Here is a 23839-nt window from a genome sequence, read left to right as displayed (position 1 = left end):
TGTGGAATTCTGCTGTGAGATATCATTGTTTTTAAATACTACTGTGTTTTAAGTGGCAGGGAAATACATGTGGTTAAAGACTTGCGACAAATGGTTGAACCTCTCTGGGTCTGTTTCCTCATCTATGATATGATAGAGTATGATTTATAGTTCATTACGTGTTAAGTATGTTTAATGTTTGTTTTTATTATGATGACCAAACTGGGAAATAAAGGGTCTTGAAACATTTACTTTTACATTTCAAGCAATCTCAGTTACATGATTGTTTGAAATCCTGGAGGTTATATTCCTCAGTAGCAATATTAATTCTGAAAAACTGGCTTTTTGAAATGTTGAATCTCATCCGAAAGAATAATGACTTATCGTGGGAGTAATTATTTCTCTTGCTTAAATAAAAGCCAATAGTGCCCTCCAGTGGCCCATTACCTATGAAACAATTTCTCATATTCGCCATAAAATACTTCACTGTAGGAAATATGGATTTCATTGCAACTTAATTAGTTAGTAATCATTATGCCATTACTCCATATCACTTTATTTCCATATTTACATAAATTCGATGATATCATCTGCTTCATTTACAAAACTAAAATGTTTTCTGAACTGAACTCCAACATCCAAGTTAGCACCACCTCTGTTTCAAATCACTATTATAAATATGTATTTGAATAGCACTGGCAACTGACATAAAACCCTTTGGTCTTTCTTGAGGAAAACGCACACAAACCAACATGTTGCCAACAGTGTCCAATATTGTTTCTAACCAACTGCTCTCTGACAGCCACTCAAGCCACCAGTCACATAACATAACCTCCCGAACCTTGCCTTAAGCATTCCTTTTAGATTTTGAGCAGACTGTTACAAGAGAGAGAGAAAAAAGAGAGAGAGAAAAGAGAGAAAAGATTTTAAGTGTTACGTACCGAATGCGTAGAAGTTGTTTCATTATAATGGCTCTGTAAATAGGTACCAGCAAATGTGCTCAAGCTCTCTTTCTTGAAAGACTCTCATGATCACTTAAACTGTGAAAGCCAGGGACTTTCATGTTTGATCTCCTTTTGTTCTGCCCGCTTCCCCCCACCACGCGGGCGGCGGCCCAGTACCGACTGACCCTTATGGTCATACGAGACATTTTTTGGCACGACATTAAGAAGTGCAAGCTCGTAACGTTCGTTGACACGGAGACGGGAAGTGCTTGGTGGCTGGGCACACCGAAGCACGCTTGGCTCTGTGTACTGTAACCCTAAATATTGAGTGTGGATGTCGGTTTCTTGGAACAACTGAAGTTGTTATTTGTTTTTCTTTTAGGTTGTTTGGTGCCAAGGCAGGTGGCAAATCTGCCCCTGCACCTAATACTGAGGGTGTGAAATCCTCCTCAGTAATGCCCAGTCCTAGTACCACTTTAGCGCGGCAAGGCAGTCTGGAGTCACCGTCGTCTGGTACGGGCAGCATGGGCAGTGCTGGTGGGCTGAGTGGCAGCAGCAGCCCTCTCTTCAATAAACCCTCAGACTTAACTACAGACGTTATAAGCTTAAGTCACTCGTTGGCTTCCAGCCCGGCGTCGGTTCACTCTTTCACCTCGGGTGGTCTCGTGTGGGCTGCCAATCTGAGCAGTTCCTCTGCCGGCAGCAAGGACACTCCGAGTTACCAGTCCATGACTAGCCTCCATACGAGCTCTGAGTCTATTGACCTCCCCCTCAGCCATCATGGCTCCCTGTCCGGACTGACCACAGGCGCTCACGAGGTGCAAAGCCTGCTCATGAGAACGGGTAGTGTGAGATCTACTCTCTCAGAAAGGTGAGCTTTCCTAGAGGCATCGACGAAGTCTTCGCCGCCTCCTCCCTACGCTGCGCCTACCCTCCTGCCCCACTAAATTCCCTTGAGGTCCATGGGAGAGCCACTCCGCAAGGGAACAGAGGATTCAAGGGATGTGAGATTAACGGGCCTTTTGTTTGCGCATATTACCAAGTATGTAGAAGGGGGGAAAAAGCCATCACGGATAGGATAGTTGCATAATTAAGTTTCTTAATATGAATGCGTACATATATACCAGATAGGCGATTTGAATAAAATTCAAGGCCTGTGTTTGTGTATTAAGTGATGTCTTCTCCAGACATGTTAACGATTTGGCCTGAGCTCCAAGATAACAGAGCTCCTTATGATAATTTGAGTATTTTTAAAGACCGAATGTAAATGGATTTGACAATCATGCTCTGAGCAATATGTTAAGTTTGTTTTATTATCACTTCTCTGGGAAAATAGCAAAAAGATCACTGGAGAATCCTAGCTGAATTGGAAAAAAAAAAGTCAATTGTCAGGTATGAATGCTTAGAGAAAATTAGTAGCAGCAGTGATATTTTTAATAGACCCTTTGAGGTGCCTGGGTGGCTCAGTTGGTTAAGCGACCGACTTTGGCTCAGGTCATGATCTCGCAGTTTGTGGGTTCGAGCCCCGTGTCGGGCTCTGTGATGACAGCTCAGAGCCTGGAGCCTGCTTCAGATTCTATGTCTCCCCCTCTCTCTACCCCTCCCCTGCTCATGCTCTGTGTCTCTCTGTCTCTCCATAATAAATAAACGTTAAAAAATTAAAAAAAAAATAGGCCCCTTGAGAATAAATCACATTACAAGGTGTTTCCCATTGGTTTAATGAGATTTTTTTTAACTTAAAAAGAACATAAGAAGGTATTCCTTACCTAATATACTTACCAGAAAGTGTCACTGCTGACCAAAATGCCTTTAGATTCTCTCACCCCAAAAATCCTTTCTCAGATACTTTGGTACTGACTCTTTCCCCCAGGAAAATGCCCTGAAATGGCCACTTTCTCCAAGATTAACTTAATGTTATTTGTTTCTTGACACACCTACAACTTTTCAGAAATGGTCTTGGCCATATGTCTTAATTATGTTATTGGGAAAAGCACTAGCCGATGAAAATGCCTCAGATCATTTCCTAAACTTTTGTTCAGTCTGTTAGTCATTCTGACATATCACCTCTTTTCCAGACTTCCAGCCTTATTCCCAGAATCATTTTTTTAAAGGTCAACTAAAGCTCTTACCACATGGCACTGGTTGTCCCTTAATCCGGGATTTCCCGTTGCTCTTCTGTTTCTCTTGCCTTTGTAAAATGCTGAGCGTTGCTTCCATCCCACCGTACATCCCTGCCCCCTCATGGTACATGGACAGCAATGCCCATAAGACATCCCCCTGACCCAAGAATTTTAGAACTGAAATATTTATGCTTGATAGTTCCTATGGTGGGCTGCTAATTACAAAATAACATTTTTCTGCATAAATAAATAACTGGACCAAGAGACACAAGACAAAGAACTGGGTAATAGAGATTAAACTGTAGGTGTTTGCATCTATATACCTTCTAGTTTTCTCATGATAGATAGCAGGCATAAAGACCAGCTGCATACACAAAAAACAATGGTTGTAAGTACTGTTTCATTTCATTTTCTATCTCAGAAGTTAGGCTTTCTACAGCATCTTAGATTTGAGTTTCTGCCCTTTCAGGCGAATGGGTATCCTCATATGTCATTTTCAAAACTTTTAACGAGTAAATCAAATTACAGCAAAGACTTGGTTTGCAAGTATAATTCATTCTGGAAACATGCTTGTAATCGAAAGCACTCCTATCAAATCGAATTTCAAGAACGATTGTCTGAGTTTTGATCATGTGACGTTTGGCATCACGTACTACTCTTGTTGCAAGACATCACTTATTTATCAAGTTAAAATGTATTAGAAAGGTTTGCTCGTCTTGCAGAACACTTGCAAAACAAGTTATTCACAATCCAAGGTTTTACTCTATATTGAAAATCTGTTAACAGTCTATAGTTTGTATCTTTGATTGTGTACTCATATGTGAGAAATCCAAATAACACTTTTATAACCAAACTAAGCACCCTGCAAATAGGTGATTTTTTATTAACCCGAATCACCCTCCAAAAAACTGATTTTTTTTAAATCATAAATATGGCTGCAACAAGTTGACTCTTGAGCCATCAACCTATTTCTTTGGCATTCAGATATCAAAAATAGTCAAGTAACTATTTATAACCAAGTAACCGTCAGATCAAACCAGATGATAACATTGAGGTTTATAGATATAAATGCAACGTTAGTATTTTACTTTGATTTATATTTTAGCAGTAGCCAATATATATTTTCACTTAGAAATACACCAGCAAATATGCAGTTACTTATTTTCCTTAAGCAAATCTTTTGTTATTATTGTTGTTCAGTTTTTGAAATAGACCAGTTTTACCAATGGAAGTATCCCAGTATTAAAAATATAAATAATTTTTCTAAAATAAATCTTAAATAGACTAATTTTATTTTTTTAATTTTTTTTAAATGTTTATTTATTTTTGAGAGAGGGAGAGAGGCAGAGCACAAGCAGGGGAGGGGCAGAGAGAGAGGGAGACCCAGAATCCGGAGCAGGCTCCAGGTTCTGAGCTGTCAGCACAGAGCCCGACGCGGGGCTTGCATCCACAAACCATGAGATCATGACCTGAACCGAAGTCCGACGTTTAACCGACTGAGCCACCCAGGTGCCCCAAAAAGACTAATTTTAGGTAAATGCATATTTTGCCCTGGATTTTTAGTGAAATGTACTGATGAATATTAAATTTGAACAATAAAATACTTTCATAGGTATAATATGTGATATAAATATTAATTAGTTCCTCCTAGTAAATTACTGGATCAAAATAATTTTTGATATGACAGGTTGTATTTTCCTTTCTTGGAAACAAAACTGCAGGCAGTAGCAATTTATTCTAATCCTTTAAAGTGCATTCAAGAAAGTTTATGATCTATTGAAGAGAAAATTAGATCCTATCAGAGATCCTGGCTTAATTCTAATTAAGCAGGGAGCAGCATGTTGGGAACACTAAGGAAACCAAAGAGCCATCTGAGAGAAAGTGTGCTAGAGTATAAATATTTAAAACAAAGTAACTAGAATGATATGATAGAGATGTGTATAAGTTCATGCCTTACCTGTTTATCTACAATTTCAAATATTTTATTGATATATTCACATCTCAATGTTATTGAATCAGTCGTTTTTTAATTTAAATTCCTCTTCATTAAAATATCGTAAAATAATAAATAATAACCAAAAGCTCTTCAGTAATTTTCTCTCTAGCTGCCCCAGATCATTGATGGCCCTGGAGCCACAACCAGTTTACGGTTATTTTATTTAGTTTGTTTTCTTTTTTTGTAAAATAACCAAACTGTAAAAATAATTTTGAGGTGCCTGGGTGGCTCAGTCGGTTGAGCATCAGACTTTGGCTCAGGTCGTTATCTCACAGTTCGTGAGTTCAAGCCCCACATCGGGCTCTCTGCTGACAGCACAGAGCCCACTTTGGATCCTCTGTGCCCCTCCCCTGCTTGTGCTCTCTCTCTCTCTCTCTCAAAAGTAAATAAACATTAAAAAAATAATTGAAAGTAGTAACCACCTTTAGAAATTGCTGGCTTGTTTTTACATATCACATGGAGCAAACTTGCCTGCACAATTCTGCACAGCATCTATTGCCTTTAAATAGACAGTACGTGACCTCCTCAGACTGCTGGCTGAGAGCCTTACTTCCCTCATTCCCACTGCCTGCTGGCCCTGCAAGCAGTGAGTTTGTGACCTTTCGGGATATGTGAGAAGTGTCTACATTATAAAACCATTAATATCCAGATTCAAACAGATGTTTCTACTTCAAGTTTTAACTTATATTGGCAAATTTAAATGCATTTTTTCTGAGGTTTTTTTTTTCCATTAAATTCTCTGTGTGCTAGAAACATATACATGTTATACAATTGATAATGTTGGCAAACAATGCCTCTTTTCAATTTCCTCTGCAATGTTCAGCTTTAATAAATTTGCACACAAGACAAAGGTCATCTTTAAAATGGCTTGTGACCATATTAATGCTTTAGCACAATCGTAGTTCATATTTACAGGTTTTTCATATTTGTTCAATACGATTCCTTTTTGTTTGCCTATCCACACTATTCAAAAAACTTCTGTAGTCAAAACGTACACTAGAACTAGCCTCTACATAACTGAGTAATTACCTTAGGTGGACATTCCCTATAAATAAAGTCATATAACGCCTTTGGTGGCTTTCTACAGCAGTGCTAAATAATGGAGTACCCACAGAAGAAAACATTTTAGCTTTGATTTTGAGTGATTGATTTTCAAGTCGATGTGTTTGCATTTGTGTTATATCATTCCCATCATGCATATCCTGTGTATTTAATTTTGATCATTGGGGGTTCTACTGGAAGAGAGCTATTATTCTGCAAATTCAAATTAATTTTATTCTTTGGTTATCCACATGCCAGAGATTATAACAGAAATCCCTAGACTTGTCCCGTTTACCTGTTGACACCCTCTTCTATTTTTAGAGAGGCCATTTCTCATTTTCTCCAGACACATCCTTTCATCTCTTTCTATGACCGATTGAGATTCTTTAAAATAGTGACTGATACAATGTATAGCCTTTGAAATACCTAACTTATAATTTCCAAAAGATGGCATAATTTCATTAAGTATTTAAATAAATGGTGCCAAAAAACATGACGTTTCAAGCAGATATTTATTACATATTATTTTTCTTCTCTTACATGCAAATAGAATAAATCTGCCTTTGTTTTTCATAAAAATAATCTGAATACAAAAGTAAATATCAAATGGTGTTTTACCTCTCCTCTGTCCATTAGAAGTGGTCACTTTAACTTAGGCAGAGCAGATCTATCTGATTTCCACACATGACTCTCCTACGTATGAAATCACAGTGAGAGTCTAGTCAGTTGCACAGGGAAGCAAAAACTACCATAGGAGGAAATAAATAGAATCTACTGGGGAATAATGTTAACATGTCATTTAATCTACCTGCTCATGATCCTGTCACTAAATTGTCATTGAATGTGTTACAACAATGGACATCTGGTCACCTTTAGTTGTCCTTTTCCAATAAGTTAAACATTAAATGTGTGTTACAGAAATTTTATTTTGTGTAGTTTAGTGAATCATTTTTGTTGGATGTGTAATTTTGAGGTTTTTGTTTACATTATGTCCTTAGGGGTTTTCTTTGTTTTAACAGCATGCAGCTTGACAGAAATACACTACCCAAAAAGGGACTAAGGTATATATTTCTCTCAGCACAATTGCTGCCTTTCATTGTTGTTATGTAAACTTTGTGTGCTGTCTCTCTCCCTCTTCTTTCTTTGTTTGCAATGACGTATCTGCCATTGAGGATGGCATCACTTTTCATCCTGATGTTTTCTCTGGCCTGAAGATTTGGTGGGATAAGCCTCAGGTTAGAGATACCTGTAGGGCTCAAGACTCATTAAATCCAATGTAAATACCATTATTTGGGGGGGAGCAACATTTGGTAGATTTCAGAACCCAACTTCTGTAAATTAAAAAAAAATTGACTTCCCTAACTTTAGCATCTTGGAGGCATATGCTTGCAAAACCTCAACCCATATAGTCTACAGATGTGGCCAGTTAATGTTGAAAGGCTGAAGGATGCTCTAATTTGAATCAAAGAAAATATATTTTCATCATCAGAGGACAAATATTGTAATTAAGGTATGAATTTTTACAGAATCCTTTTGGTAGAAACTCAGGAATTTTAATTTCTGTTTTTCAGGAGTGCTGGTCAATTTAGATATGAATTACTCCAGTATTACGTAATAATATCAAAATAATCATTCAGTTCATCATAAAAACTAAAATGAAAATTTAATCCATGGCCATCCTTTACTGTACACTCTTATCTGAGGAGAGGATATAAAATGAACTATGAATAGAGGTATAACACATATGAACACAATGAGTTGACTGTTCTTTGATGCTAAGAACTTACTCTGGTGAAAATGAGCACTGGCCAAATAGGTCTTTCCCTGTTATCTTTTTTTTTCCCTCTTCAGTCCCTGAGTAATAGCAAACAGCTTGTAATTAATTATTCCATTTCAATATTTTGCTTCAGAAATCTATTTTCCACTAAAGTGAGCCCATTTTTTTTTCTTTTTTAAAAAAATCTGGACATGATGTCAAGTGGCATTTTAATGAGATAAACGTTTATTTTCTTTTTCTTCTTTTTTTTTTTTTTTTTCCCAAACAATTTCTGTCAGTTTGTGTTCCATTTCCTGTGCTTTTCTGTATCCATCACTTCAGTTCTCTTGGCTTCTGGCCTTCCACTGTCTGCCATATTTAGTCCATGCTTTCACCCTCTTCACATCCTTCCAAGCACTGTGCTTTTGAGTCCTTCTCAATTAACTTGGCTGTCTGCTCATTGCTTATGATTTTCAACTACATATCTCACAGAAGCATAATTTTCCTTTCAAAATCCTTTATTTTTCTTTTCCTGTGAGATTCAAACAGATGGTGTCAGATCATCTGGAAGAACTAAGCAATTATAATTAGATTCAATCTGTTGGAGAATGTTGTTCAATCTGAATAGTAAGCTCCTCTCAATTGTTTTCTTGTCCTGGTATTGCCTTGCCCTTGTAGATGTGCTTACGTGTCTTAGCTGTGCTGTTTTGCAGATATACCCCATCGTCTCGGCAGGCCAACCAAGAAGAGGGCAAAGAGTGGCTGCGTTCCCATTCCACTGGAGGGCTGCAGGATGCTGGCAGCCAGTCCCCTCTGCTCTCCCCTTCTGCCATGTCATCTTCTGCGACAGGAAAATACCACTTTTCCAACTTGGGTAAAATAGCCTAAACCCAATTTCCTCGTGTTGTTTTCACCACTTACCCTCACAGGAGTCCTCGAATCTCTTAAAAATTCTTCACTTAAAGACAAGACAAAGATACCTCAACAGTACCTTTTATTTGTTTGATGGCTTACTATTCACAAAATACTTCCCAAATGTTATGCAGGTTATTGCTCGTGACAACAATGTGACATAGGTACTACTGTTGTTACTTTACAGTCTAGGTCCAGAGGCACAGAGAGGTCATTTCACGCAAAAGAGGAAAAAAAAAAAAGTCTCTCCACTCATCAGGGGCACAAGCAGTAAGTGATCCCAGAACACCTGACTTCAAGCCTGTGGAGTTTTCTCAGAGTCCTCTTAAAAACCAATAAAACAGCTCCTTATTTTTTGTTTAAAAATGTTTTTTTAAAGTCCTTAGCAGAATTTCTCATACTTTTGTAGAGAAGCATAAAATATAAAGAAAAAGAAAAAAAAAAAAAAAACCCATAACTCCATGACTCTAAGATCGCTTCTTTAAAAGTGATCAAAATTAATACCATTTTAAAGCTAAAACTGTCCTTTAAATAAACAGAATTCCATGGGAACATTTTTGGATAAGTGCAATGAAAAAAAATGATAATTTAACCATTGGGCTACTTTGTGTGCTTAGCATCATTTGTATGACATATAGCATCATTTGTGTAAATGTCACAGAAAACATTGGGAAGCATGATAAAATAAAGAAAAAAAGTCTAAACGTACCAGCTATGATTTGATAGAGCCAATGCTTTTAAAAACAGATTTATGTTCTATAAATTTACATATAAAGTAGCCTCATTTTTTTTCTTTTTGCTTCAAAACTTTTTTTTTTTCTAATAACGGACCCACCGGTTGTCCAAATTCTTCAGTAGTTTGGACTTTTCAACATTTTCAGTCCTGTGAGGACAACAAAGGCTATTTCTTTTCTCTTGTAACTCTTCCTGCTACACAGAATAAGCCTCTGGCAATGAGAAACCATTATTTCAGTCATGGTTCCATATGATCTAATGAATTCCTATTAGACACAAAGTTTTTGTTGCTACACATATACACCTACACAGTGATGAGACTTCTTTGCCTCATAATGGCAAAGAATGGTATAGCTTTTACTTACTTTGAATTGTAATTATAAAACATGGCAAGAAGCTTAAAATTTTATCTTCAAAAATGGATTAAAAAGGTTTTTTATGGAGTCCTAGAAATATGAAATAAACTCTAATTTTATGCAACATTTGCAACAAACCCAAACCACCTGGAATGCTGTTTGCTAGGTATCTTATGTCTCCTACCATTCTTTTTAATACCTGATGTTAATTTGAGTAATTGAATCCTTACCCCACTATTTTTTCATTTATATTATTCTGATGAAATCCATCTGTTCCATTATTATTTGGAAAAAAAAAAAAAAACCCTCACCACTTACTATGTCTTACCTCAACAAAGTCATTTAGCCTCAATTTTCTCAACTGTGAAATGGACCCATAAGACCTAGGTTATATTATGAGGGACTGATTTAATGTATACCAAAACTGAGGAGAGTATAAGACTTGATAGACTCTGTTACCTCATCATTTTTATTAGAAAACATGCCTTACATTATCAGAGACAATAGCTGTAGATTTCAAATTGATCTTACTGCCTCTACTCTCATATTCAATATTTTCACTCATTGATACTTATGATGGAAGACCTTCCCATACATGACAACATATTAGGCAAAACAGTGGATACTATTAAAATAATCATAAATAGGATTATTTTATCATTAAACTTATAAAAATACACCAAATGGAATTTTTTAACTTGAATATGGGTTCCATTGTCTTGCATTTTGCTTTGGTCATCATTTGTTTTCAATTTGAACATTATCTCTTCTGAATGATCAGCAACTGATTACTACTAACAGTCAGCATTTGCAATGTGTTTCTTTATCATTCCTACCTATTAAAATATATTAATAGATAAAATTTTTAGAAATATTGCCATAAAAAGTCACATATAACAGAAATTTAAGAGAACTGCAGTTACATCATTATATGTAGACTACCATAAGCTATTGCCAAAGTAAACTGGTTTGTGTGCAATTCCCACCATGTATGTTACCTATAATAGAAACTGTTCCACTCAAGAGAACAAATCGGAATAACTTAGTAAGCAAAATACATCTTTGGATGAAACTTTATTTACTCTTGATCATTGTCCTTGCAAGGCATCTCATAACCTGGTGAGACTCATTGTCATCTTGCTGTGAGTGACGATTACTCAGCTTTATTTCTCACCTTGCTGCACGTTTAGCATGTAGAAGCATTACTATCAGCCTCTCACCTATGTATTTGTGGACCCTTTTGCGTATAGAGGATTGTTTATAAACAACTTTGTGTGGGAAGTTTCTATTTCCCTCTCCATATTCACCTTTCAAGCTATTTAGAATTAACCCCATTCTTCTATACTCATGAGAGCATAGAATCTTGGAGATGGGAGACATCTACCTATGGTTCAATTATTCATCTTTTAGTTAAATTCTTATGACAGCTCTAGCTTCTTGTCTAAACCCACCCGTAACAGAAACTACCTAAATGTAGATTTATTAGACTTTTGAAGTTCTTCCTTTAAAAGATCAAATAAAATTTTCTTGAATCTCTACCTAGTTCTTAGAGTCCCAGATTCCACAAAATAAGTTAAAATTAGCGTTCATATGAATATTCTTATTTTAAAATAATATCAGAAACCCAGTAACTAATATGTCAAGATATAGTAGCAAAGTCGAGGGACTCTGAGGTATTTAAAAACCCACTCCATATTTCTATTAGTTCCTATCTCCTCAAATCACCACTAATTAACATTTAATTTAATTTAAAAAGTGGCTTTGCTCTGAAATATAAGGCAAAGTCAGTGGGTCCCTTTTCTCTAATATATTGTCACATCTACATCTCTCTTATTTAGAAATTTGAATGTGTCTCCTAGATTTGAATGGGTCCTAGAGGTCATTTATTCTGCCGTTTTTCAAATTTATAATTTGTGAAGAAATTGAAGGGTAGAGATTGGAATATTTGCCTGAAACAATTGGAAAGCAAGGCCACCATTAGAAGGCTTGTGCTAGTTTGTGTCCCATTATAGAAATTCTCTTTTTCCATTATATTTTTGTCTTCTATTTTATAATTTTTCTTGGTTTATTCACATATTATTTTTTCTACTTTTCAGTCAGATGCCCAGCCCCCCTCCTCTACCCCCTGTGGCCATTCTTGCATTCAGGGCCATGCCATGTTGATCTTTCTATGCAACCACAGCACCAAAAAAAATCAGACCTGTCATAGATATTAACTGAACATTCTTAAATAGCATAGGGGTATAGTTCCAAGGGATACACTATCAAAAGTGTTTGTAAAGGCAAATTATATGCTTTAAAATTCACTCTAATCCTCATTCCTATTTCTTGAATGAGTTAAGTCCTATGTTTTGAAATTATAGAAGGACAATTTACTTGGCTAGCTCTGCAGCCATTTTGGTAAGAATTATGCAAAGCCAAATAGTGAATAAGATGTCTTTCTAACCTCTAGATATGTATTGACATAATACATTTATTTATAAATGTGTTGAATATTTCATTCATTTAGCAAAGAGACAGTTCATACTGTGAACATAGAATAGGATGATTTACTCCAATCCAGGTACTTTAAACATAAATATTCAAGTCTAGAATGTTCTTCAGTGTTATCTATTCGCAGTCAGTCAGCAATCAGATTGAATTAGTCACTGCTGGCTAAAAAAAATCTCTCTGTCTCTGTCTCTCTCTGTCTCTCTGTCTCTCTCTCCCTCTCCTCCCTCCCTCTCTCCCTCCCTCGCTCCCACCCCCTCACTCCTTCTCCTCTCTCTCCTTGGTCCCCCTTCTTTCTTTCCTTCTTTCCTACAGATTGTACACTTTGCAAATCCATAGTTTCTTTCACTTTTTATTATATGTAATATGCACTCACAATATAATTCTAAGTCTTGTATTTCTTTCCCTTTTTGTCCTTTTTTCAATCCAGTCCACAACTGCTCTATCAGAGGATTGTTCTGTGTATTAATTCATCAATATCTATTAAATATTCAGCATAGTGCCTAGAAAATAGAATGCATTCCCTTTTGTCTACCTCATAGTATATAGGCCTCCTATTTTACATTGTTTTGAAAGCCAGTCATTATATATTAAGAAATGTAGTGCCTGTGTCAAAAAAAAAAAAAAAAAAAAAACCTGGAGATTTTGAAATGATATCAGATGAATTTTAAGCCAATGACATAAATTCTTTAAGGCTTTGAAAGCACCCAGCAGCTTTTGTGATTGCTTAAGAGGTTCCTGCCTGCTTCCTCAGATACTTACAACAGCTTGCTTGTCTTAAATATGAGCATTTATGATATATTTCTTAATTTTCTGCTTTGCTTTTACTCCACATTTAAGTTAGTATCGTTTCAAAAGAAGTCATACATTCAGTCAATCACACATCTTTCTTTAAATTCATGACCATCATTTGGCCTAAAAAATTGAGTGTTACTAGAACTCTGGCAATTGGCACTAAGTACATAAATTTGTATTTCAAATTATGAACATAAGGTACTGCTTGGGAAACAACAGGTTTGTACTTTTGACAGTCTTACTATGGCACTGTTGTCTTAGACACAGCAGAAAAAGTGATTGATTCACCTTATGATGAGCTATAAATACCATGTATATTACATTTCATTAAAAAATTATTTTCTTCTCTTATAACCTAACTCTGATAGCAGTGATGGTGCTGACCATGAACTGACATAAATTCAGAACTCAAAATGACTAAAAGTCTTTGGTTGGGAACTTCAAAAGGATCTTCTTGGGAAATTTAGATTCCTTGTGTTTCCTTTTCATTTTTGTTTTTCCCAGATGTATTCTTCTCTAAAAGAAACCTGATGACTCTATGAAGGCAGTCTTTTCTTCTTAATTGCCAGCCGGAAATACTTGTTACTGTATTTCTAGCATAAACAGGAGAGGTTGCTTGGTGGCTTTGTTTAATGTTGCTTTAGAAATTGACATATTGCCTGCCATGAAAGTGTTAGGAGAAAAGAGGGACTCCACTGAAACTGTTATCGACCACTTCAGAGGCAGACTCTCAGCCTACCTTAAATAGAGACACCTGTTAAAATCACATTTCCGTAGAATTGGGGTCACATTCTCACTCTCCATCAACCTACTATTTTCATCATCCAAGCCTCAGAATAACGAGGCTGTGTGTGCTTTGTTTTTCAGTGAGCCCAACCAATCTGTCTCAATTTAACCTTCCTGGGCCCAGCATGATGCGCTCAAATAGCATCCCAGCCCAAGACTCTTCGTTCGATCTCTACGATGACTCCCAGCTTTGTGGGAGTGCCACATCTCTGGAAGAAAGGCCACGTGCCATCAGTCATTCAGGCTCCTTCCGAGACAGCATGGAAGAAGGTAGGCGAAGGGGGAAATAAAGACGGAGTTAACTTTATTTAACTCAGAGATGAAAACTGTCACATCAGACACATCACAAGGATTTCTGAAGAGTAGATAAATGAGTAAGTATAACTCTCATTTAGGGAGCCCTGAAGCTTGAAGAAGTTTGAGTCTGCATTACCTTCGGTTTCTTTTCTTTTCTTTTTTTTTTAGTGTTTATTTATTTTTGAGACAGAGAGAGAGCAAGAGCGGTGGAAGTGCAGAGAGAGAGGGAAACACAGAATCGGAAGCAGGCTCCAGGTTCCGAGCTGTCAGCACAGAGCCCGACCAGGGCTGGAACTCCCGAACCCTGAGATCATGACCTGAGCTGAAGTTGGAGGCTCAACCGACTGAGCTACTCGGGCACCCCAATTACCTTCTGTTTCTCTATGCATTTGCAAATATGCCAGAAATTGTTTAGATTATTACTTGGTTCTAGAATAGTTCAGAATAAATTCAGTGTTTTCCTAAAGAAAGCTTCATAATTTTAGAGCCTGTTTGTCCTGGTGTGTCAAATATCAGAGCAGATGTTTTGTTTGACATCTCAGTTAAAGAACCATAAAGATACATAAACCAGAAAAATTATCTTATGAAACTACCACACGTTGACAACTTGTATTCTCAGAAACTCCCTCTGGTGTTAATTTCTGTTATCATATCATATTAGAATTCATATTATGTCTACTTTTGCTTCATAAGTTTCATTTCCTTATCCAATGCAATAAGGTTCTATGTGAATATTTTATAAAAATTCTATTTGAAAAAGGCTTCATTGATATTTAAACGTATATAATTTTCTACACTATATAATCTCAAGAGTGAAATTTGATAATATTTGAGAGACTTCCTCTTTGATTTAATGAATGAGTTTTTAAAGTATCCATAAAGGAAAATTGTGGCACACATATTATAAAGCATATCAGCTATGGATAAAATACAGGTAAACATAAAAGTTTGAACAGATCACAATAAAATCAGACATAAAATCAGACAACTATCCTAGTCCTTAATAATAACATAGAAAAGAAGGACTCCAGATCTTAAAACATACCAGGTTTTAAGCCTCTGGCCACCCATTTATTTGTGGTATGAACTTGTGCAGGATTTTTAACTTTATCAATCCTAATTCCTGCAGATGTAATTTTACAGGTTTGTCGTGAAAACAAAATTAGGGAACAGTTTCGTTCCTTTCTCTTTCATCTTCTTGCTTTCTTAGAGTCTTTTCTGATTAAAAGTTTAGATGGTTATGGGGGCACCTGGGTGCTTAGTCAGTTAAGCATCTGACTTTGGCTTAGGTCATGATCTCATGGTTCATGGGTTTGAGCCCATATGGAGCTTGCTTGCTTCAGATTCTGTGTCTCCCTCTCTCTGTCCCTCTCTCACTCGTGTTCTCTCTCTCAAAAATAAATAAACATTTTTTTTTAAGTTTAGATGGCTGTGAAAATTGATTTAATGTTTTCAGGCCACCATTGTATGCTTAATTTGCTGGCACTAATTTCGTTGACCAGCATTGCCACTACCTTCTGTGATATTAAGCAAACCACTGAGTTCATTGTGACAGAGAGTGGATTATATCCAGAGAGTCTGCTGATTGTGGCAGAATAGATAGACAGAATTGACCTAATTGGCAATATAAAGTCATAGCTTTTTTGAGATGATTCTATCACTCTCTTCACAGACAGGCATCTTACAATACTGTGAAAATAATTTGCCAAGCATACTGATGGCTCTCTAGAGTGCTCATTTACAGATAGAATACTGTTCATATGCTGAGGAAGTCTGGCCTTCTGTGTATGAGGATTAAATAATCTAAATGGCTGAACAGCACCCTGAGTGGGCAAGATGTCTTCTTGATGCCCATCCATTGAACACTGAACGATTATTATTCTTACAATATGGTCTGCAATCAAGGGATTATTGAACTAGTGAGATGGGAAGGGCTTTATTGATGCCCTCCCTGCTCAATGCTCACAGTGAAGATCAGGAACGTGCCACGAACTAGGAGTCCATAGACCTATAAATAGTAAGTAGCAGGAACAGACCAAAAAATGGGATCTCCCAATTCATTGCACCATTCATTCTCCCAATTCATTACACCGTGTTGAAAATCTTAGTCCATTCTGGTGTTATTAGAGGTTGAAAGAATGTGGGATTTTGTTTGGTTGTTTTGTGTTCTTTAGATGACTAACATTTTGCACATCTCACACAGTGGTAGGAGGTGCTCCAGCTGGAGATCTGGGGGTTGTCCTTCTTTCCTCTTTGACCCGCATTTATAGTCAGTCAGTTTTAAAGAGGTTCTTCCTGATGTCCCTCAAATTCATCCCTTTCTTTTGAGCCACACTGCCACAATCCTGCACGGCTTTGCCAGCCTTTCCAGACCAGGTTGTGAGCACCAACCTTGTGTCCTTGCTGTACCCCTTGTATTGCTCTCAGTAGTATTTATGTTACTCTTTTATAATTATCTTCTTAGTTGAATATCTTTCTACTTCTTTTCAAGCTCCTAGGATTGTGTCATAATTTTTATAGTCTCAGGATCCAGAAAGGACCTGTCACATTGGGTGGGACCAACTACTATTTAATGGATGAGTATGCAGAAATAACTTTATATTATCCCACAATGAAAAGAGGAAGGGCTTTTCTATAACTATAATTAAGCACAATTTTATCTACCTTTTGGGCTTAACACATTAGTTGCCGAGAAATACAAAGCAGTCTACCACTTGCCTAAGATGTTATTTTGGTATACCTAGATAAAAGCCAGTACTCAATTTCCATTCTTAATTTCATTGAGACACCACCTTGAAATAAGTAATTTTCCATTACTAAAACTACAAAAGAAACAATAATTCTCCATTTAAATGAGTATTATCAACTCATCACAGATAATGTTGAAATAGCAAGTTAAATAAAATGCTTATGTCCCTGAAAGTATATGGAGAAAAAACATTGAAAATGGACCTTTGTTGTATATAAATGAAATTAAATAAATAAAGAAAATGTATAAAATAAAGAGATTTTTTTTAAGTTCATAAGTTTATGGCAACTTTAGGTTTCCATGATTTTCTGGTAATTTATTATGTGGAAGTTTACTGTAACTTTGAATCTGTCAACAGCATGCCTACAGGGCTTGTATTGGCCAAATCCTCTCCATAACATGATGAGGGAGATATTTTAGGAGAACAGGTATGGGACCTTCCCATGTCTCAACATTTCGACCTCCAAGAAATGGCAGGAGAATTGTTCTCAGATCTTTGTATCTAGCTGTATTATTTTATTTCCCTAATTGCCTAGTCTCCACTTTCTAGCAAAGGCCGGGTGTTTCTGAGCACGCTTCATTATTTTACCTCTTGTTCGTTTTTGCTTTTTCCAGTTCACGGCTCTTCATTATCACTGGTCTCCAGCACTTCTTCTCTTTACTCAACAGTAAGTATCCGTTGTTAACAAGGAGCTTCTGCCTCGGCCAAGCACACAGTGATTAAATAGGTTGACATTTACACAGAAGTTGCACAGTGAAATGAGGGCATACGCTCAGCTACCATAACCAATAGCTGGCGGGTGCTTTCCCGGACCTTCTGTGGCCCAGTTTTATGCGCTTTCGCTGGACTTTTATGTACTTATTAAAATCAATGAGTGCATGAAAAACTGAGTTTCGTAAGACCTCTTGGGGTATAACTGGGAATCGCTGAAACCATGTACTCTCCCATAAATTTATAATATTGACTGGTTTTCCTTGTTTGGTTCTCTGAGCCATGACTGGTAATTCTTCAATGGTATTTTCTCCATTTTCTTATTTTAATTTTTCAAGTTCCTCTGTGCCAAAGTGTAAAGGCGTAAAAGGCCTAGAGACTCTTAAAAATACATACCTTCTGAAATAGAATGATTTTTTTTTTTTTTTAATTTTTTTTTCAACGTTTATTTATTTTTGGGACAGAGAGAGACAGAGCATGAACGGGGGAGGGGCAGAGAGAGAGGGAGACACAGAATCGGAAACAGGCTCCAGGCTCTGAGCCATCAGCCCAGAGCCTGACGCGGGGCTCGAACTCCCGGACCGCGAGATCGTGACCTGGCTGAAGTCGGACGCTTAACCGACTGCGCCACCCAGGCGCCCCTGAAATAGAATGATTTTTAAAACTATTTCTGCAAAGAGAAAAATGCCGATGTTTCAACTTATTTTCCTGATGTGTGCAGTTATAATCTGTTTTTGCCAAGATGAGCTTCCTGTCCACTTAATATAATTTCATTTTTTTTGCAAAAAAAAAAGAAGAAAATCTATAGGATGTTATATTTAATAGGAGGGTTCCTTCATGCCTAAGTAAAAGTGAGGTGTATTTCATTTACTGAATCTCACTGAGACTTCAGCAGTGCAAATAGTTCTTAGCCAGAGCTGAGGTTCATAAAAAGTTCAGTCTTGGCCATCACTGAGCAATTAAGCCTGATGGGCAACGCTAATTGTTTCACTCATTTCATTAGGCTTAAATGTTAGGGCCCTCATTTTATAAGCTCATCTCACATATTTATTGCTTTGGATAGTTACACAAGATCAGAAATATTACTGGGAAAAGCAATATTTTTCTCATCATGTCTCCTTTTCATGATTAAATTTGCCAATTACACTCTGTAAATGAAGAAATCACTATTATTGTTTAAATGTAATCCTTTAGGCAAGTGGATAAGAAGTAGAAAGGTGAAATGTTTTGGCAAAAACACATAAAAGAACTGTGTTAACACTTAACCCTCCTCACTGGCCCCGGGCCACTGTGTGCTCAGGAGATGACCTCTGACCTAAAGCATTGCGGCCGAAGTCCCTACATAGCATCAAACGATGCAGCATGATCGTAATATTTTAAATATATGCAAAACCACCATTTGAATAAAACTGCCTTCATTCAGCCTGAGAAAGATTCCAGAAGAAAAGGAGCTTGGTTTGAGGGAAAACAGATGGCTGATTAGTATGTACCAGAGTCCGGTAGAACTTTATATGACAATAAGAAGGTTTTCTAGCTGCACTGTCCAGTACAGTGACCTCTGGCCACATGTGGCTATTGACTGTTTAAAGTGTGGGGTAACAGAGAAACTGAATTTTTAAGTTTAATTAATTTAAATTATTTAAATAGGCACGTATGTCTAGTAGCTTCTATATTGGGTATTGCAGGTTCATAAGGAACAAGGGGCTTCATTTTAATAATTGTAGATAAGTAGGAGTAGATGTTGTACGATAAGGACAATCAGAAAGCATACATGAGGAGTATGTAGTAAGAGTGCAATATATGATAGGAACAGAGACGAAAGTGACTACATACATATACCTATATGCCAAAACTTAGAAATGAAATATACCTTTGTGTTAAGTGTGAAAAGAATGTATCAGGTCTTCAAGCCACAGAGACTGTACGTGGTTGTCCTGAAAATGATGGAAATTATATTCTTGAGTTCACAAATAACCTATAGTTAAACAATTCAAATAAATGCATATTTGGAGGACTAATAAAAAGAAAAACCAAAAATCAAAGATGATGAGGAGTCATTCTGACTTCAGTCCCCCATTATCATTCACTTAGATTCCACTGACAATGAGAAAATATCTGTGAAAGTATTTTTTGAACCATGAGGTAAAAAGTCAGTTTGTCATTATTTTTCATGCCTTCTTAAGGACTCTAGATCAAGATTCAGTTGATTTGCATTCTTGCCTAACTCTATCAGCAATTACTGTGTGACATCAGAAAAGTTGCTAAGTTTCTTTGGACTATACCTGTAAAATCAAATTGGAAAACAACAGCCAGATCTATCCCATCTGTCTCAAGGGTTTTGTGTAATTATTAGGGAAGACCAGAAATGTTGTATACCAAAAATAACAAAAATTATAAATTTTTGATACACAGTGATTCTAGGAGCACCATTTATATCATAGTTGATGTGAATTGCATCTTTTGAATTTATGTAGTGTAGTAACATAGCTGTGCATGGTTATTTCCTTCATCAAATAATTCAAGTGTCTAGGAGGAGAAAAAGTTCTTTTTTTAAGTAGTATATTAGACACTATCTGCTCTTACTAGACAAAACACTGCTCTCGTCAACCATGAGTATAAACCATGTTTACTCTAACATTATCCATATAACATTAACACTTATACAACTTACAGGATTATATATTTTGCTGGATGTATTGCACTTCAAGATATTAAAACAAACTAATAACAATGGCCTGTTGCAAAGAACATTTGCCTATAAAATCACCAATCTAACAAGTCTCATTGGAAGGATTCTTTACCTATAGATCTTTTAACGCTTCTACAACTTACAGTTTGGTAAATTTTTCAAAAGTATTGTGTTGCAAAGTTGAGGATTATCACCTGATAGAATATTCCTGAGCAGAAAGGGAATTTACATATTGATCAGAAATCATAGGCCTGATCTAGGGGCACCTGGGTGGCTCGGTTAAGCATCTGACTGACTTCAGCTCAGGTCATGATCTCACGGTCTGTGAGTTCGAGCCCCACATCAGGCTCTGTGCTGGCAGCTCAGAGCCTGGAGCCTGCTTCGGCTTCTGTCTCCATCTCTCTCTGCCCCTCCCCTTCTCATGTTCTGTCTCTCTCTCTCTCTCTCTCTCTCTCTCTCTCTTTCTCTCTCAAAAATAAATAAACATTAAAAAAATCATAGGCCTAATCTGATCTGCCAAGTTCTTACCTTTGGCAAACTTAGAGTTTGTGTGCTTCTTTTAAAATCCAAGCCAACACTGTGAAATCCAGAGGTTTTATCTAAAAATTCAAATTTCTAAGTTCTTTTTAATGTAACCTGAATATCTAGTAACACTGAGATGAATTCCTCCAGGTTTACAGTCACTTGGCATCATCCCTTTAGATGCTGGAGTATATTCTCAGGCCGGTTCCCGCCTCCACAACCTTTTTTCTTCCTGACACTGAAGCTGAGTTCGGGTTCTTAGTTATTATTGTGCTGTTTAATTTCTCGAAGGAAAGACATACTCCTGATTATCTGTATCTTTATGAAAAGTGGGGAAAATAAAAGCCTAGGGAGGCTGTATGATTTTTTTTTTTAATTCCCAGAGCCTTTTATATTCTTTATATTCCTGGTCCTTTTAAGCACTGAAATTGTTGATCCTTGCAATAAATAGCTTTTTTTTTCTGACTGGACTTGTATATTAAAAACTTGATTGAATCTTTTTTGTACCTGGAATCTAATTTATATTGATTTAATAAGAGCAGAGGACATGTTTGGTTTGTTGTGGATCCCTTTAGCATATTTCCTAACACACAACTAATACTGAAGTAATTTTTTTTAGTAAATTTGAATGGGTGAATGAAAGGCTAATTAATGATTTATGGAGTAAAGAATCATCTGATATAATTTTATTTAGGCAAAATGTTTTATACTGTCTACCATTCTCCAGACATTGAACTTGGTTCAAAACCATCATTTAAAAATGGCAAGTAATCATATTTCTTCATGATGTTATTAATTCTGTGCCTGAATTGCTGAAAGAAGTATAATATTGATATTCTGCCTCAGTGCTTCCACTTTATGGTAACACCTACCTAGTACTAATAGCCATGAGGTATGAAAGAAGGCAAAGATTAAAGGAAAAGATAGTTGTGAAAATATAGCAATGAGAAAAATCATTATATACAACCCATATGGAATTAATATGTAATGGTTATACTTATGAGTATTATAAATAACTTAGTCAAGGTTTTTTTAATGAGAAATATGAATATCTTTCTTGACTTTTTTGTTAAATAGGATGCATTGCGTTTTTTAAGATACAAATTATTTATTATCAGTTTTATATAATGCTAGCAGGCCTTGAAGCAGGATTTGGGCAAAATATAGTGGCAATAAACATGCCAAGTTCTAGGGAAAACAAATCGTCATAGCTAATTGTGCCATATATCTTAAGGCAAATAACTTCCAGCTTTCTTTAAGGTGAAATTTCCATCTTAAAATTAGTTCCCTACTTCCGATTCAAACGCCAACTGTTGAGGAAACCTTAAAACTATTAGAATTAAAAAATAAAATCTTCACTTAAAAATTAAAATTGAGATGTAAAATATTCAAGCTTTATGTTAGCATTTATTTTTAAAACACAGTTTTCTTATAAAGGCTATTAGGATTTTACTATGTAACCACTCTGTTATTCCAACACAATATTACTAACGATACATTATTTTTAAGAGTAGAGAAAATACAGGAAAGGGAAAACTCAAAAATGCTTATGCATAAAAAAATACCTTGATGTTTATGTTGTTACTTTGTTTTATTGTATATTTTCTAAAAAAAAAAAAAAAAAAAAAAAGTGGTTCAGGTACTTTTGTATCAATCAACCAGGAAATGTCCCCAAAAGAAAGATAGGAAATGAGAGTTTTTAAAAATTTTTTTAGCTTCGAAATTGATCAGTGCAATGAGCCGATTTGTACTGTTCAGCGGTATTATTCATTCTCCACCTTTTTCCAGAATAAGGGAGCTTCCCAAATGTAATGGTTTACATAACTCATTTTCTGGCATTTTGCAGCCCAGCACAAAGAAGAAAAACAGAGCTGGGAATTTTCTGCAACTGAGTCCAAAACAGCCTTCAATTTCCTAAAGCAGTCCTTATTTGCATAATGTGTATGACCAAAGATGTTTGTCAGCCACTTTCATCACCATCTTGACGCGGAGAATTTTAATGTTTTGCTGACTTGCAGCTCAGTAAACTTAATAATCATTAGCGACAGTAAAAGAAGACAGAAACTAATAAAGTGATTTTACCCAGTTATCAGTAGAGGTCAATATTTTCCCTCCAGCTTTATTTGGCATTTTTATGATCTGTAAATCACAGAATAAAATTCTGACTCCCAAGTCGTGGCTAATGATGTCTATAATATCATGGAGTGTATTTTCTAATATGTATGAAAAAGTCCAATATTTCATTTTTTCCTACACCCATCTTTTTTAGAGTGAAATGTTATGATTACTTTTGTTTTTGTTGCTTATGGTCTGAATCTTAGAATAACATTGTCTTTTAATTCTAACTTTGCTTTTAAGGCATATTATATATCCATGAATCAAATAACCTACATTTTCAAAAAATTTTATCATTTGTATATAAGGAAGTACTCATTTGCAATCTTAACGGTTCCTGTTATAATAATAGAATATTAGTCTAATATTTATAACATGTAAGTATAGTATAAATATAACAATAATTTATAATACTATGAAATTTTAACATGTATTTTACTATAATAATAATAATAATTTATAAATTGTCTTAGGTTGGATCATAATAATATTTTTAATACAGTACAATTATACATTTATACTTGTGGAGCAAAATGACATTAGTCACTTATAGTTAATTTTTTTTTCCTTTTGTCTTTTACAGGCTGAAGAAAAAGCTCATTCAGAGGTAAAATTTGTAGCGTTTTCATATTCCACTCTTTGTTTACATCTGTGATGAAATGAAGGTACCACTAGAGGGCTGTGTGATACAGTAGCATAGCTCTCCAGCACTGCCAACAGAAGTGATCCTCTAGTTGATAAATGGTCTCGGATATTTACTCTTAAGGAAAATGAAAGGAAGTTTTTAAAAGCAAACTTACCTCTTACATTCTAGAATGGAGTTTTAGATCAACAACCAAAAATTT

At 36.0% G+C, this 23839-nt stretch overlaps 1 protein-coding gene across 9 annotated transcripts in view; it reads left to right on the top strand.

The window, feature by feature from the left end:
• The window catches only part of NAV3 (neuron navigator 3), a 598387-nt gene that overhangs the window by 509004 nt on the left and 65544 nt on the right, over positions 1 to 23839 (top strand). For 5 of the 9 annotated variants that reach the window (XM_086712755.1, XM_025927005.2, XM_025927006.2 and 2 more), the window contains 6 exons: positions 1306 to 1794; positions 7100 to 7141; positions 8550 to 8710; positions 13992 to 14180; positions 17572 to 17624; positions 23578 to 23601. In XM_086712755.1, coding sequence (XP_086568881.1) covers positions 1306 to 1794; positions 7100 to 7141; positions 8550 to 8710; positions 13992 to 14180; positions 17572 to 17624; positions 23578 to 23601 — 958 coding nt within the window. The remainder of the gene's footprint in view (positions 1 to 1305; positions 1795 to 7099; positions 7142 to 8549; positions 8711 to 13991; positions 14181 to 17571; positions 17625 to 23577; positions 23602 to 23839) is intronic. The other 4 variants (XM_086712753.1, XM_086712758.1, XM_086712756.1 and 1 more) reach the window with 3 other exon arrangements.

The sequence above is a fragment of the Puma concolor genome, chromosome B4, assembly GCF_028749965.1.
Source record: "Puma concolor isolate L17-30 chromosome B4, mPumCon1.1.hap2, whole genome shotgun sequence".
NCBI lineage: Eukaryota > Metazoa > Chordata > Mammalia > Carnivora > Felidae > Puma > Puma concolor.
The sequence above is the reverse complement of the archived record's forward strand: the minus strand, read 5'-3'. Positions and strand labels throughout refer to the sequence as shown.